Raw genomic sequence first — 25,404 nt, 5'->3', positions numbered from 1 at the left:
CAAAACAAAGTAGTGTTTAGGATGAAGTAGAAGGTGGAAGAAGCAGTTTGAGAAGACGAACACAAAAATGAGTGGTGCGAGACTGTGCACATTGCTTGGAGAATTGGGTTACGAAGGAATAGGATCGGAAGCATTGGACCCAGATAGCTTCGAATGGCCCTTTCAGTATGAAGACACACGCCCCATCCTTCACTGGATCTGCTCCAGTCTTCGTTCCTCCAATGTCCTCTCCCTCTCCGAGCTTTCCCAGTTACTTATTCTCTCTTTCTCTCTCCGTTATTTTTGGCCCTGCCCATTTCCCTATATTGCTTTTATTTTATTTTTTTTGGAGAAAAAATGGTTTTTTTTTGTGTGCAAACCCTTTTTCACTCATGATTTTGCCCCTACCCACTTGCTTATATTGCTTGGTATTATTATTATAATTCCTTTTTTGGTGGAAAAATGGTTTTTTTAAGTGAAAACTCTTCATTAGTTTGATACCTATTAACTATCCCATGTTTGTGAAAATGCTTGGAATATTGGTTGTGTTAGTTGGAGAATGGAAATGCTCTTTTTTTCTTGTTGGGGTGATTATATATTATGTTGGTTTTCAGGTATGAGCAGTTTAAGCAAGAAGGGAAGCTCTTGGAGGTGATATTCTCTTGACCATTTTTATGTGAAACCCAGTTTGAAATTCCATTTCATTGTTGAATGTTTGGAGATGGGTACTGAACAGTTAGTTGTTGCTGAACAGGGGGAGGATTTGGACTTTGCTTATGATAGCATTTCGGCCTTCTCTGATAGGAGAGATGACCAGGAGGCGGTTTTTGGTGCTGAGGAAGGGTTGAAGGATATTAAGTACTCTATTTGTAGCCTTCTGATAACTTTCTCTCTCTGTCTGTGTAATTGGTTAACTCGTAATCCGTGAATGGCAATTGCATGATCAATATGACTTTCTGAAGATGGATGTGATTTCAATTTTGCTTTTCGTTAGTCGGTAGCAAAAGTTACTTTCTGAAGCTAATTTTGATAGTTTACTTTAAATTTTGTGTTTGAAAGACTGTTTCAAAAGTTGCTCCTAAAAGTAGTTGAGTATTTGACTTAGTATTGACTAGAAAAGGACCTTTACATGCAAAAGGGCAGAAGTTACGAGTGCCTATCTCGATAGTATTTCAGTGTAATTATGTGCTGATGATAGGTATTTTTTTTAGTTCTAAATTCTGAGTTCTGATGAACAAAAGTGGATTCTAGAAGCATGTCCTCACTTGATTCTGAAGGTAACTTTTCAAATGACCTCCCATAAAAAAGTGCCTGCAAGCTCACCGTTTCATCGTAAGCTAAAATGTGCTTTCTTGGATGATTATATTTTGAAAATTAGCTATTCCCTGCTTTGCATAGTCAGATATTTTTAGACTCATAATGTATGGACACTTTCTGATTGGCACTTCTGGGCATATTTTGCCTGATTCAATGATTACCATCAAACAAAATGATGGCTTGTGATGAGCAGTCAGTACCTGATTATCATATGTGGATGGCACATCAAAGTTTTAGTTTTGTGCAATCAGAAAATCAAAAAGAAATAAAGTAGTATAGTCTTACAGATAATTTGGCTGATGCTTGAACTTGAAATATACTTCACATCTGTCTAACAAAGTCATGCAAGATTTTAGATGAGGAAGTTGTCAAGTATGACAGTTATGAATCTGCCCATAGTTGCTTCTCAAAGGGTTTTAGGACTCCAAAGTTGCACATTTTTGTAGAAGGATTTTAGGGCTTATAAACTGGGTTTGGGTACTGCAGTGATAGAAGGTTGGTGGTAAGGGAAACCAGAAGGCTGATCTAGTGTTTATACCCATAAGATTAAACAGTGGTTTCAACTGACTGTAAATTGCCCTGTCTGTTCTAATCTTCTGACTGGAAATGTGGTAAACACTGTCTGATTTGACATTATAGAGAAGGAGTTTTTTCTTTCCTGATTTCTGAATATGATATATGTATATGATTGGTCTCCTTCAGAATTAAACCATTGAACCTTTGAGTAATGTTTTTTCTTTCAGCATGTGATTCATTTTCTGACTCATAAATTGGAAATTTTATAACTGCAGTACCAATACCTTGTTTCTTTTCCTAATCACTGCCTGTTTGTCTTCAGGGAGGCAACACTGGTGTTCAAAGCTGAAGCTTTGGACTTGCAAAGACATCTAAGGCATCTGCAATCTCAGTTTGATATGCTTACTGGCCAGGCATCAACTTTGACACAAGGAAGACGGGCACGGGTTGGTGCAACATCTATTGTAAATGGACACCTCACTACGATAGATGATAGCCTTTCAATGAGAAATTTACAGGTGCTTTGCCAAAATCTCAGGTTATATAATGTATTTGGATGATTGATTACATGCTCAAAATTTATGGTTTTTTTTTTTTTTTTTTTGTCCATTGGCATTATCTATGTTGATAGTTATTGTGTTTCTCAAGTAAATAATTTTGATGCTGAATTTGACCGAATAATGTTATCCGAGCAAGTTCTTCAATAGAAATCATACATTTTGTGACAAGGCAATAAAATCATAATTTTCTTAGTTTTATATACAGACTCGAGTAACTAATGGCTCGGATATTATTTTTGTTAGAGATATAAAACCAATCTTGAGCCTTCACCTAATATCATAAGCTTTTAGGAGAGTTGGTCCTTGCCAACTATTAATTTCCAAAATGGTCCCTCAGATGTTACCTCTATTTCTTCTTCTGCTAGAACTAATCTTGCTAATGTCAGTTAACAATTTATCAAGCACCAGTAATATTTTGATTTCTTTTTTCATTTGTGGTCCCATCTGTATCTCATTCTTCCTGAGGTATTGTTTCATGGTGGTTTGATTTTATTAAATTCTTTATTGTTTAGATGAATGCAGTTCTTGAAAGAATTGCTTCCACAACACAGGAGTTGGCTCATTATCATTCGGGAGATGGTAATATTCCCTTTTCTTATTTCACTCCAATGTTACTTTGTTGTTCAACTTATTTTTGTAAAGTATATTTTTTTAATCTGTGTATATGTGATCCACAAGTGACAGCCTGAAATTTATTGGCTTTATCTTATTGGAAGCTTTATTGTTCAACCATGTCAGGCAATGTGATGATAATTTCCTTTAGTTTATGTTTTCAGTTTTGGTTGTTGAATTTGTTATACAGAAAAGCATCACAATGGACAGCTTCCAAGGAGATAAAAATTTTGCTAAAATTCCATTTTCACTGAAAATTTGTTTTTATTTTTGGTATATTGAAAATTTGGTTTTTGATAGAGCACAATTGTGGTTTTTTGTTGTTGCTATTATGGTATAGTATAGTGAAAACTCAGCCCTGTGACTCAAGATAGTTACTGAACAACACATCTCCTATAGTCCTAGAGAATGCAAAGGAAAGTGGAAGTCTATGAGAGTATCATTTGAAATACATGAAGACTTTAAGGACTCCTTTCCGGCATACTTGTGAATAGCCCCGCTTTAGCGCGCTCTAGCGGAGTTGCATTGCGGTGCAGCGACCGACTGCCACATACCGCACTGCGACGGTCAGGCAAAGTGTAGCGGCCGCTATTGTGGCTGAATGGCGGCGCTAGTAGTTTTTACAAAAGTGTTCTCGTCGTAGAAGGGAGAGATTTATAACTTAGATACAAGTGAAAGTGAAGATGAAGATTTGGATGTTTATGATTTCAATTATGATTAGTTCCTTAAGTTCTTTGATTTTGACATTTCACTTAAGTGGCAGTTTGAATTTTGACTAATTTTGCAACTTTATTTTGTTGTGTTACATTATTTGAGACTTTAATTCCTTCTATTTGCTTATGATTTGAATTTTAATGTTTGAAATCATTTATGTTTGAGTTTGAGATCCTTCAAATTTGTTTTTTATGTCACATTTTCATATTTTAAGTTTTATATTTGTGGAGTACAATTTAGTGTATCACCTAGGTACACTTTGCACAGTAGCGTCGTAGCGCTACCCGCTATAGCGCTATAGCAGTTTGGAGGGTCAGTCGCTACGCGCTGCGATCCGAGATTAATAAGTATGTTCCGGACAAAATAGAGCTGTATTGACAACCAGTAGTAATATTTTTCTACAAGTGTCTCTGCAATGATTCCAAACCATTATTGTTTTTATTTATTTATTTATTTTTAAATTTTTTGAAAAGTAAAGTTGCGAGCATTAGTTATCTCTTAGTCTTACATGTGTCCACTTTCAACATTGTATAAGATGGTTAATGTTTGGCACTGTGATTTGTGAGAAAAAAACTCTTGGTCATGATGTATGTTTGACACTGACACAACTCTAGTGAAAAGAGAATACACTAGGAAGAATAGAATTGGCAACAGTAGAATAACAATAAGGAAGTCAGTTACGCAGTATATTCCAAATGCAAGCTGGCAGTGGGTGAGTGGAGGAAAGAGCGAAATTCTGTTATCAAGTAGGTATAAAGCTAGAGAATGTATTTGGTGAAAGGTTCAGCAAGGCACCGTGGGGGAGTAGGATCCTCTCAAACAAGCCATACCATTCTGTAATTTGCTAACTCTAATTCAATATAGTATAACTCTGTTTATTGCTTTGCCCTTCTATCTTCTTTGCTGTTACCAGTACCAGGTCCCTATCATGTATATATCTGATTTTAACTTTGACTTCTGCTGCATACTTTGCTAGCAGTTTCCTCCTTCTATATTTGTTTTCATTTCTATTTATTTTTATTTTTCTTTTAAATTTATTTTTCTGTTATCTCTGTTTGATTTGATCTTTCTTCTGACAAGTTTAGCTATTTTGAAATGCAGAAGATGGTATATATTTGGCATACTCAGACTTCAACCAGTTCTTGCTTGGAGACTCTTCGTGTCTAAAGGAGCTAAATCAGTGGTTTGCTAAGCAACTCGATTCAGTATGTGGGCAAAACACTTTTTTTCTTTATGTTCTTCTCACTTTTTGTTTTTGCTACGATAAGTATTGTGTTCTTATGAAAAAAATAAAAATTATTAATTCTGACAAATTGACAATACAATTCAGAAGGATGAATAAGTTCCCTTTAGAGGGTGAGCTTTGGCACAACGGTAAGGGTTGCTGCATTGTGACATGGTGGGTCATGGGTTTTAGTCGTGGAAACAACCTCTGCACCCATGGGGAAATGTTGCACATGTATGACCTTTCCCACACCCCACAATGGAGGGACCCTCATGCATTTGGCCTCCTTTCTTTTATAGGTTCCCTTTACTTAGTTCCAGTGCATTATTACATGGCAATCTCTGATTGCTGTTTCACATTTGCTTAAATTACATATATTATTTGAGAATGTTATATTTTTTTAGATCTGTTTGTGCCATACCATATATACTGGTGTTTTATGTAATATTTCAAAAGATTCTGAGCTTGACAGTGATCACGCAAGATGAACTTGTCATTGTCACATTAGTTTCCTTTATCTATATTTATCTAGATGATTAATGAAATCTTGAAAATAATGTTTTATACTTCTTGTCCTTCTTTTCGTGTTGATTGATCCATGTAGCCGGCCCTATCTTGTGGGATAAGGTTGTTGTTGCTCACTTAACTATGTGGGTGTCTCCCATTCTGTTTAGTATCTTTTCTCAAAATGTTTTAAAATTTTTACCAATTTCTAATCTGCTTGGGTCTTGATGCCCTTCTATGACTTTTTGTTTGATTCATTATCAGGGTCCATTCCGACTTGTTGCCGAGGAGGGAAAATCTAAATGCTCTTGGGTGAATCTTGATGACATATCAAATATCTATGTTAGAGGTATACATACCACTTCCAGTTCTTACAATTCACTATTACTTTTACTTGAAAAAGGGTTATGAAATATTATTGATTTGTATTTGAATCTGTACATAGGGGTCTCTATTTATAGAGACTTCTTGACCTAATTTTGACCTAATGGGCTTGGCCCAATATACAAGTAACGGACTAAATAAATACAAATAAATGACTACATAATTACTAATAAATGACTACATAATTACTATTTACAACACTCCCCCTCAAGCTGAGGAATAGATATTTATCATTCCCAGCTTGCTAGCAAGTTCTTGAAATCTATCTGAAGGAAGCCCTTTTGTCAATAGATCAGCTAATTGACGCCCAGTGGGAATGTATGGAGTGGTAATCAACCCGCTATCAAGTTTCTCTTTGATGAAATGGCGGTCGACCTCAATATGTTTATAGAGACTTCTTGACCTAATTTTGACCTAATGGGCTTGGCCCAATATACAAGTAACGGACTAAATAAATACAAATAAATGACTACATAATTACTAATAAATGACTACATAATTACTATTTACAACACTCCCCCTCAAGCTGAGGAATAGATATTTATCATTCCCAGCTTGCTAGCAAGTTCTTGAAATCTATCTGAAGGAAGCCCCTTTGTCAATAGATCAGCTAATTGACGCCCAGTGAGAATGTATGGAGTGGTAATCAACCCGCTATCAAGTTTCTCTTTGATGAAATGGCGGTCGACCTCAATATGTTTAGTCCGATCATGTTGAACTGGATTATGAGCTATACAAATAGCGGACTTATTATCACATAGCAGCTTCATAGGTCCCTCACATTTTATTTTTAGATCATCAAGTATAATTTTCAGCCACAGTAACTCACAAATGCCTTGAGCCATAGCTCGAAATTCAGCTTCTGCACTTGATCTGGCGACCACATCTTGTTTCTTACTTCTCCATGTCACCAAGTTACCACAAAGAAACATGCAATAACCAGTGGTAGAACGACGGTCAGTCACGGATCCAGCATAATCAGCATTTGCGTAGACTTCTAAAGATAGATTGCCATCACGTCAGAATAACAACCCTTTACCAGGAGTACCTTTCAGATACTGAAGAATTCTCTCTACTGCCTGCATATGTTTCTCCTTTGGATCGTGCATAAACTGACTGACAACACTAACAGCATAAACTAAGTCTGGTCTAGTATGGGCCAAATATATCAATTTCCCAACTAGCCGTTGATATTGTCCTTTATCAACTGGAGGACTCTCCTCTTCATAGCACATCTTGTGATTCTGCTCAATAGGAGTATTAGAGGGTTTACACCCGAGCTTTCCTGCTTCTTTGAGAAGATCAAGAACATATTTCCTCTGGCTGATAAAGATTCCTTTGCTCGAATGAGCTACTTCTATCCCTAGGAAATATCTCAGTTTCCCAAGGTCTTTGACTTCAAACTCAGAGGCAAGCCGTGTTTGCAGAATCTGTCTCTCCACAAAATCATCATCTGTGATAATAATATCATCAACATATACAAGGAGCAGAGTAAGCTTCCCATTTTGGGAGTGCTTGAAAAAAAAGAGTGTGATCTCCTTGACTTTGTTTATATCCTAAGGTTATCATAACCTTAGTAAACTTTCTAAACCAGGCACGAGGTGACTGTTTCAATCCATACAAGGCCTTTTTTAATTTACAAACTTTATTTTCTCCCTTCACAGAATCAAAACCAGGCGGAATTTCCATGTAGACTTCTTCTTCTAACTCACCATTGAGGAAAGCATTCTTCACATCAAATTGGTTTATATCCCAATTGTAATGGGCAGCAAGGGATAACAAAACTCTCACCGTATTCATCTTTGCAACTGGAGGAAATGTTTCTTCATAATCAATGCCATAGGTTTGAGAGTAATCTTTGGCAACTAATCGAGCTTTGTATCTCTCAAGAGTTCCATCAGAATTATATTTCAGGGCATAAACCCATCTGCACCCTACTGCTTTCTTTCCAGTAGGTCTATCAATAACCTCCCATGTTTTATTTTTCTCCAATGCATTCATCTCCTCTTGCATGGCTTGAGCCCAATTCCCATCTTTCAAGGCTTCATGTACTGATTTTGGGATTGCAATAGAGTCTAGTGCTGAAACAAAGCTTTTGTGCTGCACAGACAGATTAGCAGAGGAAACAAAATGGGAGATAGGGTATTGAGTACAAGAGGAACAAGATTTCTTGGGACATGATCTTTTTCCTTTTCTAAGAGCAATGGGTAAATCATCAGAATCAGTAGTAATGGGTAAGTCATCAGAAGTATCATGATCAGAAATGAGATTCAGGACTTACCAGTGGTCAGACGATTGAGGTTGCTACTGAGGCAATGTGGGCTGTGTATCAGTCATAGGAGGACCGGTCACAGGAGGATCAGACATAATCAACATCTGTGTAGACTTCTAAAGATAGATTGCCATCACGTCGGAATAACAACCCTTTACCAGGAGTACCTTTCAGATACTGAAGAAGTCTACATGGAAATTCCGCCTGGTTTTGATTCTGTGAAGGGAGAAAATAAAGTTTGTAAATTAAAAAAGGCCTTGTATGGATTGAAGCAGTCACCTCGTGCCTGGTTTACCATGTAAAGAACCTTGGGATATATCACCCCAAAAGCTAGCTCAAAGGGTGGGAGTGCCCAAGACCTTATAAACTCCACATTAGTTGCACATACAACCAATGTGGGACTATATATCTCAACACGCCCCCTCACACGAGAGCCTATTGGGCTTGAAGAGTGGACAATGCAACAGGCCCAACCTACCTGTGCTAAGAAACGCCACAAGAGAAAGTGGGGGGCGGCGAGGCTCTGATACCAACTTGAAAAAGGGTTATGAAATATTATTGATTTGTATTTGAATCTGTACATAGGGGTCTCTATTTATAGAGACTTCTTGACCTAATTTTGACCTAATGGGCTTGGCCCAATATACAAGTAACGGACTAAATAAATACAAATAAATGACTACATAATTACTCATAAATGACTACATAATTACTATTTACAACACTTTTCCTTATCCTCAACACAGTAGTATTGTCTTACACATCATGACTCCCAAATTTAAATTTGATCTTTTTGCTTCCTTGCTGGCAGTGATCATGATCTTTTTTTCTTACTTTATTCTTATCAATATAAGTATATTTTATTGTATATATGATAATTATTTTTCTAATGATGCGAAAACTAGTTAACATGAGTATTCATTTGTGTTTTAGTTACTTATTTGTGGCTCTGTTGAAGTATGGGCAAGGACTTCTTAAAAATTCTGGCATTCTGTTCCTACCCTACACAGTGTAAAGCAATTGAAAGACTGATAAAATTATACTCACCTTACTTCACTTAAAACCTCTGTACTGAACCAACTAAAGATGCTCCTAGAGTCTCTGGAAACAAAACAGACATTAATTAAAAAAACTATCTTTGTCTCACTCTTTGGATTAAGTCCAACCATGCTGTGGCTTACACCCAGGTATTTGTATCCTGTATGACCTAGCATATTTTTAACTGGACCTGTTGTTGTATTTTTATTTGTTTATTTTTTCTGGTTGAGCAGATTTGGAAAAATCACATAATCAACGTGTATCTGAGTTGCAGCGACTTCGCTCAATGTATGTGGTTGTTTCCTATAACATTACACATTACTTGCTTTGGTAACACATTTGCTTCATAAAAAATGCGAGTTAGGGTGGTTATTTGTCAACTATGTTGGACTCCTGTCTTATAATTCAGTAATTGGTTCGAGTAGCCCACCACCATCCAACAAAAAAAAATAAAAAAAATGAGATCCAGACATATGCTTCATAATCATGCCTATATTACTAGTTTACTACCATGTTAGGCAAAATTGGTTTGTTACTTTGTTTCTAATTGACGTAGTTTAGGGGATAGCTTGACATGAAATCGTAGTTTAGGGGGGAGGAGATTAATTAGACTGAACGTCGGACTCATGTTTCTCAGACTCCACCAATTTTTTAGTGTTTATGGTCTGTGTAAAACTATCACAGATTTGGAATAAGTGAAAGACAATGGGTGGAAGCGCAAGTTGAGAATGCCAAGCAGCAGGCTATTTTAACGACACTTAAATCACAAGTGTCATCAGATGAAGCTCACATTCATCTTGATCTTCACTCTCTTAGGTACTTGCCTCTAATTATAACTTTAATGTTAATATGTTCTCTATAGTGCCTTTATGTTTCCTGGCTAGATTTGTAAATTCTGATCTCCCTTACGACCATTTTTCGAAGACCAATGCCATGGGCTTTTGCTTTGTGCTTTAGTAACCTTGATATCTTCATTGATGATCCCTTACTGTAAAAGTACAAAGTATATATATGAATAATCAATTTAAAAAAGCATATTTTAAGGAATTCTTTTTATTGTTTTAACATTTTTTGTTTTGTAGTTATATAATGTGGTATAATGTTCAGGGCCTTCTGAATTGAAAAGTTATCTTTCAAATTCTTTTGACCATAAACTTTTTTACCTTTGAAGTTACAGTTTTTTATATGTAATCATGTCATGTGGTGTAATGTTCAGGAGAAAGCATTCTGAATTGAAAGCAGAACTTTCAAATCTTTATAACCATGAAGAAAAGCTGTTATCAGAGGTTTGTTACTACATAGCTTGTGTCCAAGGCTTGTTCTACCTTTTAGCTAATGCCATTGATTTTTTCTGACAAAAATGTTTGGACTTTTCTGTCTACGGGATCACATCATTAGCAGTTTACATTTAGCAGTTTGAGTTATATGCTATGTAAAATAGTAAAGGCATTGCAGTCTCCAATGTCCAATATTTTCAAGGTTTACTTTTTTCTTTTTTCTGTTGTTTGTAATGTTGGTCCTTTTGAGAGCACATTGTTAAGGTTCACATAAATTTTTATCTATTATGAACTATTTATCTGCTGATGTCCATTCTCCTATTCAGATTCAAAATACCTGCACTGCTAGATAGGATAAAATGGTAGATACCTAAACTCATAATTCATCATGGCATGTTACATTGAGATCCATTATCTACCTAAACTTTTGGATAAATCAAGTAATGGTAAATACATAATCAGATGAACAGAACTCTGTCATTGAATGATCTATAAAAATGGTACTGACTAATTATGTCCTAGGGAATGCCTTCTGGTTTTCTTGGATATTAACACTTAAATGTATGAAAATATTCTACTGATTTATGATTGTCTTTGCATAAATATACGCTCTTTTATCTGAATATATTTCTCCCCTTTTAGACTATTCCAGATTTGTGCTGGGAGCTAGCTCAACTCCAAGACACTTACATTTTACAAGGTATTTTCTTGACTCTCATCTATTGGGAAGAAATTAAATTTTATTTTCTTCATTTTTTTTTTTTATGTATTTTAAATGATTCCTTGTACAAATATAGTATGTTTCAAATCTTTTATCCTCTAGGTGATTATGATTTGAAGGTAATGCGTCAAGATTACTACATTAACCGGCAGAGAACGGTAAGTTTAGCCACTTATTGTTGATTATAATTGTTTTTTTGTAAATATGTCCTTGAGGCTAGAGATATGTTAAATAGATTCATGTGTACATTCTCCAATTTGAGATGGTTCCCTAAGTTGTTAAGAGCTACTTAGCAGTCAGTCAGTCATAATTTTGATGCATAATATTTAGTTGAATGTACATAGTTTTACTTGGGAGACTAAAGCCGGTGGTACATGGCTTGCTCAAATCCCCAAAGTACCACGTTTGGGAAAGTTCATTCTGAAATGTTTCGGGATTGATTTTTTTTTTTTTTGTTTAGTTGGCCGTTGTCATTAATAGAGGGTGAGTCTTGGAGCAGTGATACGGTTGTTCCTTCCTTGTGATCGAAATGTCACGAGTTCAAGTATAGGAAACAACCTCTTTGCAAAATTGCAAGGGTAAGGCTGCGTACAATTGACCCTTAACCCTCGCAAGTTGGGAAGCCTTCGGAGTTTGCCCTTTATTTTGCCCATTGTCATTAATAAAATATAAAGGTTCATGATAATTTCTTTCTTCATTCTTCTAATAAGGCAAGTGATATATGGATAATTAAGAGTTTCGTACTTCCATTAGTCCAATACCTGGAATTATTGTCCAAGGCACTACTAACATCATTGTGTTAAATGATCTATAACCTTTGAAGAATTTTTGAACTTGTATATAACTTTTGGTAACGCGCACTCAATTCTTGTGGCAGTTCATAAACCATCTCATCAATCTGCTTGCCAGGCATCAGTTCTTAAAGATAGCCTGCCAATTGGAAAAGAAGCACATGCTTGGAGCATATTCGTTGCTTAAAGTTATTGAGTCTGAGCTACAAGCGTACTTGTCTGCAACTGAGGGACGGGTGGTATGTATCCTTACAATTTTCCATATCACTTTCTTTAATTTTTTTTATGATTCTCCTGTCATTGCTTTCTTTAGAACATTTTATGTTTGTATTAATGCTATTACTCTTATTTTTGTTCAATTTTTTCATTTACCCCTTCCTATATAAATAGGAAACGAGTCTGCCCTACAAATCTGTTCTAACGTAAAACAAACTTACCATAATTAGATGATTATTCCTTTTATATTTACAACACTCCCTTTCAAGTGGGTGAATGAATATCTACCATTCCCAACTTGCTAATAAGGAATTGAAAGCGCTCTGTGGGCAGCCCTTTCTTCAACACATCTGCACTTGAAATCTTGAAGGCATATATAGAGTAGTAATCAGTCCACTATATAATTCTCCTTGATGAAGTGATGATTGATCTCAATATGTTTTCTTCTATCATGTTGAACTGGTATTCAATGTTGTTAAAACGTAGAGTCTACGTAAAAACGATCGGGGTGAGCAAAAACGTAAAATCGTGAAACGTAAACGAAACGTAAGAGTTTACTACGTACCACATATATCCAACATATATTTGTAGTTATCAAAACCTATATGAAGGAGCCATGAATAATGATTAGAATATATAATCAAATATATAATAAAAAGGTGGAATATAAAATATAAATCACAGTTGAATAGAAATAAATCACAGTATATATAATCACTTAATGTAAATAACAATATCTACTGAAACGAAACTAAGAAGCGAACCAAATAATAAAATATAAAGTGGGTGGAATATATAATATCTAATTTGAATCAAAAGGTGCCATCATGTTAACCAAAAAATAATAATAAAATAAAGGAAATAGTATGTAGATGGACAAAAGGTTGGATCCTATGAAGATGGTTTAACAAAGGAGCAAAACAAACAATAAAATAAGAGTTACGTGGGATATATAATATCTAACTTTCTAGCTTAAGTCAGTAGGTGCCATCGTGCATAAAAAAAAAATAATAATAAAATAAAGGAATGGTATGTAGATGGAGCGAAAGGGTGGACAATGCACAGGCTCACCTAAGTGAGGATCGAACTCGGGACCGCTTGGTCACTGAGGCTTTGATACCATATAGAGAACCAATTCAACCCAAAATCTTAAGCTGGTGGGTGAGGCTACAATAATGGTTTTATATATCTTTAACATATCCCAAGGTTACCATGACCTGCGTAGATCTTTCAAACCACGGAGATTGCTTCTACCTATATAGAGCCTTTTTTTCCTTGCAAACTTAATTCATTTCATTGTTGAAAGAAATCGTGGTGGAATTTCCATGTAAACCTCCTTCTCCAACTCTGTGAGAGAAGCATTTTTTTATATCAAACAGGTGCAATTCCCAATCAAAGTGAGCATTAAGAGATAATAAGACCCCTATAGATCGATACTTCAATGTACTGATCCATCTACACCTCATTGCCCTTTTCTTCTCTCAGTCTATCAACAACTCCCTATTTTTCATTCTTCTCCAATGCACTCATCTCTTCGTTAATGGCTTGAACTCATTTCTCATCCTTCAATGCTTCTTGAATTGATATTTCGATTCTGATAGAATCAAGGGCTGAAATGAAACTCCTGTGCTGCTTGGTAAGGAATTTAGAAGAAACAAATTAAGAAATAGGATGAGTGCAAGACCTTTTCTCTTTCCTCGAGGAAATAGGTAAATCATCAGGATTAGGGTTACAATCATTCAAAGGAATATTTAAAGTATCAAGTTCAGTAACAGAAGAACTATTATCTTCAGTACTTACCTTAGGTTCGGACATTGGATGTTACTGTTGGATCAATTTAGGGAATCCCCTCCTCTGATATTTGGTGTACTACCCTTTGATTGATTGAATTTAGATGGTTCTGGCGAGGCACCAAGTAGAGTTGCTAACTCCTATGCATTGTGAAGCAAACAAAAGAAGGGCTCAAGAGCTGACTTAGGCAAAGAAAATGAACCATACTCAACTTCCGAAATGCTTCCCCTTAAAGATGGAGACGAGAGAATAATGATTCATCTTCATGAAAGATATCACCCATGGAAACCAAAAAATGACGATTTGAAGGGTGGTAACATTTGTATCCCTTCATATCGGGGGCATAACTCAAGAAAACACACTATGCAGCTCGTGGATCAAGTTTTCTATAGTGTTTATGAAACAAGTCTACAATATTTACATAATTATCCCTTTTATATTTTCAGCAGCTGGCATGCAACAATAGGTTATATCACTCTTGGCTTGTTGGTTGCACTTGAAAAAAGGTGGTGGTTAACTTGAAATAGTTGGAAGATGGTTGTATAATGTCATGCTAAGGATAGTTTATTAAATAAACTAACTTTTGTCCTTTGCTTGTCCCTTGCCACTACACTGCTTTGAGTATACCTTCCAAAAATATTTCCCCTCCTATGATCAGCTATGACATTAAAAAAAAAAAAAAAACCACTCCCCGTTAAACCCGACTAGCGAGTATGGGGTGGAGGTAAGGCTACTGAAACTAAAATTATATTGGTATTCGGATTCTGCTATCTTTGCGTTCCATATATTTTCCTTCATAATCTGTAGTTTCAAGATCATATTACAGGTTACCTTGGAACTTCTACTCTCATGTTTTGAACTTTCCTTGATGGTTTGCAGTGTCGTTGCCTGGCCCTTATCCAAGCTGCATCGGATGATCAAGAACAAGGGGGAGTACATGATAGTGATCTTTTTTTGCATGCTATTAGAGACCTGCTAAAACTTTATTCAAGTGAAGATTTAACTCATCAAAATATTATGATTTATTTAAATTATGATGGTCTTGTTAGCCTTCTAATAAGCTGTCTTGTCCATTTTCTTCGTACACTACGTTTTTTCCCAGATACTCAAGCTGCATTGTCAACATATGTATCAGCACCAGGCATTGTCCAGCAGATATCAGCTCTTCATTCAGATTTGATGACCCTTCAGTCGGTCCTTGAGAATTCTCTTCCGGAAGACAGAAATAGGTGTATCAATGAACTGTAAGTTTTTTTGATAAAAATTAATCTCCTGTACGTTATGATATCCTTCTGAGCGGTAATGGCTTCTGATTCAATATAGAGACCATTTTATATAGTAATAATATCATAAAGAATTCATAAGCATCAGAGACCTAATGCAAACAACATTGCTCTTTTGGATGCCAAAAGTATATTCTTTATATTGTAATCAGAGGGCTAAGATATGTTGACACCAGTGTAAATCAAAAGTCAATCTTAGACAAGCATAACCCTTTTGTAGGATGAATTTCTCGCAAACTCTAATTTTGGATTAAAAGTTTGTATAATGAACGAGCAGGAAATTTCACGTTAATGTAACATTAAACAAATGTATAACATACTTTTTTAAGAAAATAAATTATCAACCACTTCATCACATACTTTTCTTCAAATTTTCTGAATTTAAAATGGAAGATCTGCACAATAATAATTTAATGGATGGATTAATCAAAAACATTTTCTGTAAGGAGCCATTGATTAGTGCAAGTGTATCAAGTTTTGCGTTGGTGTCATTTGATATAATTAAAATCATTGGAAGCTGATATTTCTGTGAATTTAGCATATGCGAAGGTCTGAAAATTTACTAAAACTATGACAGACATGCGTACACAAGTAAGCATTTATTGTTATTGACAATGGTAATCTGTATCCTGCCAGCGTAAGAGGCTAATATCAAATGCCACCTAACATAGATCTATTTGCAAACTAAGCTTTAAAGTATTGTTGTTTGAGACATTCTCTCTTTCTTGACCAACTGCATTATTGTCAAATTTGGAGTCAATGTCCAAATAATTTTGGATTTAAAATCATATCTAAAGCTGCTGCATGTTTTTGTTGACAGCAATGATTTTTCTTTCCCGTAGTGGTCGAGTTTTGAGTGTCCTTTTCTTCTTGATTTAAAAAAAAAATAATAAAAAAATTGGGAAAGCATTCATGTCTTTTTTTACATCTATAGGTGCACCTTTATTCAAAGTCAGCAGCAACTGCTCTTTGCATCTTCAACAACAGCGCAGCCAATACTGACCCCTCGGGTATGGGGCTCTGATTTGCATCCATAGCTTCTTGATTTTGCTGTTAGCATATTACAATTGTTTTTCGTTTTTCTTCCCTGGTTTTAGTTGTGTAAGTTCTTTTCACAGATATGTTTCACACAGGTATATTTCACGCAAAGGCAAGAATGGTATACTCAATATAGTACCTATATAATGTGTAGTTTTTTCGGCACCTTAGATTTTAAATATCTAAACTCCATTTTGATGAGAACATTATAGGCTGATCTTTAAGTCAAATGGAAAATACATCAACATCGTCTTTACCCCAAACTAGCTGAGGTCGGCTGGCGATGAACTCATATAAAAGCAAGAATAAACCACTTCCCATTGAACCCCGATTAGGGAGGGTAGGGGTTAGGGAAATTCTTATACGCAGTCTTATTTTTGCGTATTTTCAAATAGGTTGTTTCCTAGATTCAAACTCGTGACTTTTCAGTCACAAAGGAGCAGAATTACCACTACTTCAGATTCACCCTCATATAAAAGCAAGAATAGATTAAAGAAAAATAAATGATAAAGAAAAAATAAGATATATATATATATATACATATATATATATTAATAAGTAAAACAAATAAATAAATAAAAACAGAGAAAAATTCTATCCCTGCACAATGCAAATAGCTTTTCTCTACTTCTTCCTAAGACAAACTGTACACTAATCTATTTCCCACTTCATTAAGTTTTTTTTACTAGTTTTGCCCAAGTAAATTTCAACTGATCTCTTCTTTTCTTTATGTCATGGTCTCGGTAACAAACTTCTTTTCTTACTGTAGCATCTAAGGGTCTTTGAAGATCTTGCCCAAACCATTTCAATCTATATTCTTTTCTTCTACCAGCATCACTCCAATTTTTCATCGAATATCTTTATTTTTTGTCTTATCCATCCTTATATAACCACACATCCACCTTTACGTCTTCATTTTTGCTACTGTCACTTTATGCTTATGTTGTTTCCACTACTCTCACTACTATATATAGCATTATAAATCTTAAAATCCTCATCAATCTCTCCTCCCTTTTGCAAGATTGGTTTCGGATATCTTAATGCATCTTTCTTGGATATCGCCTGGCATATTAACAATCATTGATCTCCTCCTTTTGTTGTTGAAATCACACTCCATGTATTAAATCTTACTCTGACTTAATGCAAATCTTTTACACTCCAGTGTGCTTCTCTATAATTCTAGTTTAGTGTTAACAATAAGCACAAGATTATCTGCAAATAGCATATGCCATGACAATTTGTCTTGGATATTTTTTGTTAGCTCATCGATAACTAGGGCACAAAGATAATGACTAAATGCAGAACCTTGGTGTAAACCTACTATGAATGGAAAATAACTTGATGTGCCATTATAAGCCTTCACATATGTAATAACACCGTCATACACATCCTTCTTGTCTCTACTTTGTAGGTGTCTTTTTCTTCTCAAAATCCATCACATGACCTTTCTTTGAACCCTATCATACGCCTTCATGAGATTAATAAACACCATATGTGGTTATATGTCACAAATTAAAGGGAGGAGATTAAGACCGAGGAAAACTCTAAAGGTGAAGCCATTTAAAGACCTATCTCCAAAATGTTTTTATTGAAAGTTTGGTTTTTAGTAGAGTCCAATGGCATTGATTGACTCATTTAGCCGACCCCACCTAGTGGGATAATTATTATAAATACTAGAATTATTTTATTACTATTTTGTAATAGTTAGTATTTGGACTTAGCCCATTAGGTTTTTATTCCCCTTAATTAGAGAACTCTTGTACAGATAATACACAGTTTTATAATACACAAATATTTCTTTCAATTATAATGCTTCATTGTTGTTATTGTGGGGCTACTACGTTTTACTGATTTTCTTAATGGTGAAGTGAACAAATTTGTCTTTCTATATGGAGGCCTATAGGTTGAATATTTCACCGGATTTATGGATAGTACAAAAATTAAAATTTCCTCAATTTTAATTTGTAACATATAACCACTGAGGTGCTATTGGATTTATTTATAAACAATTTAGTTATTATTTTTGTCATGTCCATTACAACGTCAACAAAAACCAAAGACTTCTCCCACTAGGTGGGGTTTTTGTCATGTCCATTATTGTGGGGAAAATTAAAGGTGGTATTCCTTTGTCAGGGTTTTAAAGGAATGGATTACTTTGTGATGGTGTAATTTAGAATAATGTGGGGTTTACTGAACTAAAGTAACCTGACGTTTTGACTATGTTTCTTAGCAATTTGTAACTTTTAAATTATGTCTGGATCAAAGTCGTAAAAAATGGGCATATCAGTTTTTTCAATTTGTCTGTATTGTGATTTGACATTTTGTCTTTTTTCATCTGATGTCTTATTTAGCCATTAATGAAAGAGCTTGATGAAATGGAAAAGATTAACGCAAAGCTCTCTGCTGCTGTGGAAGAGGTGACACTAGAGCATGTGAAGAAGAACGAGGTAATGTTGCTTTAAGGTTCTGTTCCATCTGATTAGTTCTGCACACTACATGATCATTTTGCAAACATCAAGGACTTTAATCATTTGTGGGTTTTATAACCTGAGCTTTTTCATCGTGCCATCTAATCAACAATTTCCTTGGGTCGATGATTTCTCAGTAGTCCTACTTATCAGGTTCCTTCTTATTGATTCGAATCTTGTGAGTAATAAGTGGAATTTTTGGCTAAGCCTATTATAATTGATTAAATATATAAAATCATTAACAAGTTACTTTACACATGCGAGCTTTAGAATTTTTATTCATATTAACATGATGTGTTAACTAGTTTTGTTCTATAGTGATAACTCTTTCCTAATTGTTAAGAATATTTAGTGAATTTTTTTGAAGTAGAGTTTACATATAGGAGCATAACACTGAGAAAGGAGTCAGGTTCAGCGAAACCTAAGCAACAGCATAATCATTAAAGATCATTTATCAGATGCATTAGCATTAAAATGCTACGATTCTTTCACCTGAAAAAAAAATAAAAATGGCCAAGATTATTTATCATACAGTCAACATTAGTTTTCAACTCTTTTCACCTGACATAGTTACATGAATTGAGAATTAGAAAAAGGGGACCTTTTACTTCTCTCTTAGTGACACTTTTGCATGGTAGCTTTCATGGTAAAATTTTGCATTTTATATTCTTGATTCTGATAACTTAAAAGCATAAAGACAAAAGTTTATGGAAATTGAGCCTTGTCTCTTTCACAAAAGAAAAAGAAAGTAATGGTGTTAATTTTGGATTTAAATAATTTTACCAAAACTCATCTCTTCTTTCACTCATCCATTTCCCCTTCTTCTCCATGATATTGAATCACTCCTCTATTTCCAAAGGAAGTAAATTTTTGCATGAGTATAGAATGAACATATTTCTATTATATAACGATGTTGATAGACAACCCCACATCATTTACAAAGATTCTGAACCTATTTCTGTTATGTTAACTGAAACTTGATTTGCACTGTGGCATCTAGATTGTGAAGCATCACTCACAAGAAATTGGACTTCAAAGGCGAGTCTTTGTTGAATTCTTTTGCAATCCTGAGAGGTTGAGAAACCAAGTTCGGGAACTGACTACTCGAGTCAGAGCCTTGCAAATTTCCTAGCAATCATAAGTACCCTTTTCTATTTTCCATTCTCATTTTTTGTTATTTTTTCTTCTCTGTTCTTCTTCATCTTATCCGAGTAGCAATGTGCTGACTTGTGTTCTCAATTTCAAATATATATATTTGCTGTCTTGTGTGTTAATATGAGAAAGACATTACTAGTGCTTCCTTCCTTCCCCTTGGCCCTTGTTTCTTACTATTTCATATGGGAATGGAATGGATCCTCTCATATTACATGAAATCATGGGAGAGGCTCTCAGCCATATAGATATAAATCAATGGTTAGGCATTTCTCACCTTTTATCCTAATGTATTATTTTATCATCATTGATTTGTATCTGAATTGTTGAAATCCTTTCACATAATCTCATGTTATATGATCCGTTTTTGTTTTATATTGTTTACAAGTCAACTTAGAACTCTTCCATGTGAAAAAAAAAAAAAGTTAAAAGAAAAGAAAGAAGGAAGTGCTCCTAGTGGTCTTAACCAAAGTGAGATTTTTTAACATATGGAGTAGAAGTAGCAAGTATTGTATTTAAACAATATTAGTGGTTTTAACCACCATTATTATGAGTGTATTTTCGGTAAAACAAGAATGGGTATTTCCTTATCAAAAAAGAAAGAATTAGGGATATAAAAGTAAATAATCATAAAGATAAAGGTAGTGTGAATGTCTTATTTTTTTTGTATTTAATAAAAAAAAAAGTATCGAGTGATCGATACATATGTAGTATTTGATAAATGTGTAATATTTTCCATTATTACACGATTTAGTTGTTTGGCAAGTAGCTTATGTTGATCACCTCACTTATTCTGTACTCATGTCACATCCATGTTTCGGTTTGATTAATAATGCCAGGAAAATCACTTTTTTTTTTTTTTTTCAAAAGCTTTGTTTGTAAGATTTTAATAATGAACTGTTTTGAATACAAAAATAAGTTATTTCAAACACGTAGCATTTGCGGAGCAGAAGTATTTTAAGTATTTTGGACTTAATTTCATTTTTTTTATAAATCTTATATTTTAAGAAGACATTCCACATATTGTGTACCAGATAAAATAATTTTAAAAAATGACAAATTCATAACAAAAAATTGCTTTAAAGAACTAGCGATTAATTCTTAAATCATCAAATTTTGGCTGGATGTGATGTTTTGCAGAGGAATGTTATATTATGGGAGAAATATTATATCCTGTAAAATAAATAAATCAATCTAAGTCAGTGTCAACCATAGACAAATGAAAGAGCGTGGGTAATTCGGCTACAAACAAAATTCAAATATCAGTTTATCTTAATTACTACAATATATTCAATAAAATTAATGCTAAGGTTGAATAACGAGTTGTTTCTTATTCTGATTTGGGGATGAAATTATTAAAGATATAGCCACTTTTATTGAACTCAGATGAGTCATCAACTCAGCCGAGATACTAGATTTATAAGTTATTGGTTAAATGGCTTGAATTGAATTTATATGACAATATATAATCAATGGAGTTTGCATCTATCATGTCACATGACTCAAAAAAAATTCTCCACACAATATTTTGTGGGACCCGCATTTTTTGAAGAAAAAAAAATAAAAAATAAAAATTAAGGCACGCAAAACGAATCTATGTAACATTACACAATCACTTTTATTACAACATAACTCTTATAAAACCCTTAATAAATATAATAGTCCACGTTCATTGACCAATAAATTATATATTCAAGTCTCACTGATGCTATTCACTTGCATATACAGTTCATTGGCCCGACTAAAAGTATGCCTTGTAACTTCCATGAGTTGCTTTTTATAATGAATAGATGGCAAGCCTAGTCACAATGTAATCTAGTCACAATCACACAAGCCAACATAGTGTTGTGGTGGTAAGGTGTGGTGGTAAGGTGAAAGGGAGAAGTGTGTGTCATTTTAAAAAATGTAAAATTGTGTTATTTTAAGAGAGAGAAAGAGATAGATAAAGAAGGAGAGAGAGCTGACAAAGAAATAAAATAAAAGTGTGGGTCTCATCTCTTTGTGAGAATGAAATGACACAAGTTATGTTATTTAAAAGGATAAATACTTTTTCCAAAGTGTAAACATTTTGTTTCCTGGTGTGATCGTAATATAATCCAATTTACATGTATAATGCATAGGAGAATAGTTCCTCTGCAGGAGAAGCTATTCTTCAGCAACAAACACATATTTCAATTGTGGGGTTCACTCTTTAAAAAAAAGAAAGTTCTAATTTTTTTTTTAGTCTAGGGGGAGAAGTGTTTTTCCCCTAATGTATTTGGCACTTGAATTGGTATTATAGTAATTTTTGAGATTTTCGTGCTTAGGAAAGTCAATTAGCGTGGTCTATATAATATGCATCATCTCTACTAATGAAATTGGAACTCTTGTGCTTTGCATGTGCTAATCAGCTGGTACATATACGTAGATAAAAACTTTATAATTAAGGAATAGACATGTAGAGCTTGACTTTGACTCTGTTGACATGAGTAATTGACAAATTAAGGAAAGTCTGAAGAAAATTATCAACTTATAATTCCTGTAATATCCAAGTGCTTCATTTGAAATTTAGAGAATTCTTATTCTCTCCTAGCTTAGATTCTTCATCTTCTTGATTTTCTTGAGTATCCTTCAAGGCACATTGTTGTTCTCCCTCTTTACTTTTACCCCATAGGAGAATATAAGTGCCAGCAATAACCAAAACTGATCCTGCAACACTGATTATTGCAGATAGAAGAGCATCAGGGGCAATGCAATGCAAAAAAGGTGGAAAGAATAAGACAGTGATAACAGGAATCAACCTTCCAAGGTAAATTTCCTCCTGTAACATAGTGAAATCAAGCACAGCCACAAACATCTGTAGAAGAGGGGTAAATGCTGCAGTAAAAACTGGACCCCTTTCTTTCACACACCATGACATTGCCACATAGCACAACCCTGATCCCACAAGTCCCTAGATTCACACACATAGCAAATTTCAATGCAAACTTCTGTACATTTATATGACATAGCAAATTTCAATGCAAAATTTTGTACATATGTATATAACTCAAGTTTGTTGAATCTTCTATAAAATACTAACTGATAAAGGACAAATCCTAGTACATAAAGCTCTCTGACTTACAAGTGTAAAGATAAAGGTTAATTGTACGTAGTTTTGTCCTTATATTTTTGCAAAGAGATTGTTTTTCAGGCTAGAATCCGTGACCACCTAATCACAAAGCTCACCCACTACAAAATGCTAATTGATATTCAGAGTAATTTGAACTTGTAATTTGAAAAGAAACTTTCATAGATTACTTGTAAAACAAACAGACTGATGTATTTAATTTTATCATAAAGAATATACTTACAGCATATATAACAGTCATGATTTCTAACTTTCCTTTGAGAATCCATGTGGCACTATTTCTATCAATGATCAAAGTTAATATTGCTGATTGAATGGCAGCAAAAAATGACAAAATGGCAGTGCTGGAGTATTGATAGGGGTACTTTTTGCTAATCCTTGCTTGTATAAGAAACCATGAAGACCACAAGAGGCAACCTGCAGTCAGAAGTATTGAGCCAACAATCCATTGCTTTAACTCTGAACCTGATGGTTTCATTGTGCCTTTGTCTACTATGTTCTGTGATTTTGGGTTCATTAAGGGCATTCCTTTATAAAGGATCAATACCAAAGCTCCACCAATGCACACAAAAGTTCCCAAGACCTTGGCTTTAGAACTCTTGCTTTTCATGCTCACCTTCTCTATCCTAAAAGAATTTCAAGCTAAAGGGTCATAATTATTCTAGGATCTATAGTATAATATAATATAATATAATATAATAGTTACTCTATTAAAGTTGTCACACCACACTTTTATTACGTTTTTTATTGTTTTAGTTCTTTTAACTTATAAATTTATTTTTTATCTATGGCTTTGTTAAAATTAAAAATCACATTTCATTTAAAATTGATATTTTATATCTGTATATAAACATTATCTTGAATTATTAATTAATAATTGATAAATCAATTATAAAGTTATCTTGAATGAAAATGTAAATAAATGATTTTAATTTGTTTAAAACCGTTAGATAAAAATTATCAAAACATAACCAAAATTGAGTTTAATTAAAATATTCAGTAAAATAAAAAATTACTTAATGTACCAAAATAAATTATACTACAATAAAATTTTCTCTTTTAAATTGGATATATAAAATTAAGGTGTGAATGTGAAGATAGTCTCAAAAAAGAAAAAAATAGAGACACTTACATGTAAAAAATAATATACTTGTATGCATATAAAGTCAAAAAGTACATCCAAATATTATTACACAAAAATTAAAATTAAAATTATATAATTTTTTATTTTTAAATATATTTTTTCTATTTTACTTTACAAGTTTATAATAAGTATGTTTAGATTGATTTATTTTGCACTAAAAAATTTTCAATGAAAGATTTCTTTAATATATACATACCTCCATACATATACATATATTAAATAAAAAAATTCATTATCATAAATACTAAGTTTAGATGATTTATGCAAGGGAGGCTAATGAACCTAACTACTTTAGTTATATCCCATAATCAAGGGCAAAAAAATTAAAATAATGCATTTAAATTAAATAATTACGCATTAAATAGGTCACTAATGCATTTAATGCGTAATTATTTAATTTAAATGCATTGTTTTAATTTTTTTGCCCATAATCAAGTAATATCTTTTTGTTTGACTCACCCCAGTGGCAGCGCCAAAATGAAGGCGAATACAGGCACTGTGTTGAGGAATGCACATGCGAATGTGGCAGATGTGTATTCAAGTCCCTTAAGATAGAGGAATTGAGTGAGTGTTACTCTGAAATAAATTCGCAAAATCATAATGTTTAGTGGCTACTAAATCACACAACATCAATTATATAGAGCTAGAAGTGTGTGTCTTTGATTATAAAGAGTACCTACCCAACAAGTGCACTTATGAAAAGGAGACATATTATCTGACCCTCTAGCTTGCTTTTCCTGTAAAATAAGAATTAAAAAAAAAAAAAATTACCATGTCTTATCTTTTCAACATTTCAGAATTATTAAAATGTAATTAGGTCACTAAAACAACTTATATTAAAAAAAGGAGATTTTTTTTTATATGATTTCCCAAATATATTTTCTCATGCCTCATTTGATATATAAGATGAGGTCCTATGAAACTATCTCAGTCTTTTCATAAACAAATCAACGATTATTATTAATGTATCATTTTCTATTTTAAAATGAGTTTTTTTTCATCTTTTATCACCCTGAAACTGAGTCGTCTTACATAATCTAATCATGTTAAAACACACATGAAAATCTATTCCTCTTAATCCGTGAAGGATAGTTGATCATACCTTTCATAGAAGAAAGCAATGGGTGCCAAGAAAATTGCTGAAATTGCCTGTCGATATGTTAGGATGGTCAAGTAGTCCATTCCTTCATTAAGAACCTTCTTCAGAAATATATTGACAAAAGCGAGAGCTAAATTAACTAGAATCATCACCAAAACTGGCTTCCACAGTTCATGGAAATTCAACAACGTCAT

General features: G+C 33.8%; 2 protein-coding genes across 3 annotated transcripts; one reads left to right on the top strand and one right to left on the bottom strand.

The window, feature by feature from the left end:
- LOC133301591 (AUGMIN subunit 3-like) lies at positions 1–20,094 on the top strand. Of its 2 annotated transcripts, none has more exons than XM_061501244.1 (18): positions 1–249; positions 594–630; positions 734–837; positions 2,135–2,330; positions 2,885–2,951; positions 4,800–4,903; positions 5,692–5,776; positions 9,355–9,409; positions 9,806–9,937; positions 10,338–10,407; positions 11,041–11,098; positions 11,222–11,277; positions 11,997–12,149; positions 14,797–14,908; positions 15,020–15,161; positions 16,135–16,210; positions 18,590–18,685; positions 19,707–20,094. In XM_061501244.1, exons 1-18 carry the CDS (start codon positions 68–70, stop codon positions 19,836–19,838), a joined length of 1,857 nt encoding a protein of 618 aa, XP_061357228.1. In that variant the 5' UTR covers positions 1–67; the 3' UTR covers positions 19,839–20,094. The 2 variants fall into 2 exon arrangements, with proteins under 2 accessions (XP_061357228.1, XP_061357229.1); XM_061501245.1 differs by having other exon boundaries at positions 9,352–9,409.
- Positions 20,095–22,394: 2,300 nt separating this feature from the next.
- On the bottom strand, positions 22,395–25,404 carry LOC133301584 (WAT1-related protein At3g30340-like). The gene is made up of 6 exons (XM_061501236.1): positions 25,214–25,404; positions 24,792–24,848; positions 24,571–24,687; positions 23,191–23,593; positions 22,639–22,790; positions 22,395–22,554 (listed from the first exon to the last, which is right to left on the bottom strand). The coding sequence occupies exons 1-6, from the start codon at positions 25,402–25,404 to the stop codon at positions 22,395–22,397; spliced, it is 1,080 nt and encodes a 359-aa protein (XP_061357220.1).

Source organism: Gastrolobium bilobum, unplaced genomic scaffold, assembly GCF_033153095.1.
Source record: "Gastrolobium bilobum isolate Gb01-03AN ecotype WA unplaced genomic scaffold, APGP_CSIRO_Gbil_v1 utg8841, whole genome shotgun sequence".
NCBI classification, from domain to species: domain Eukaryota; kingdom Viridiplantae; phylum Streptophyta; class Magnoliopsida; order Fabales; family Fabaceae; genus Gastrolobium; species Gastrolobium bilobum.
The sequence above is the reverse complement of the archived record's forward strand: the minus strand, read 5'-3'. Positions and strand labels throughout refer to the sequence as shown.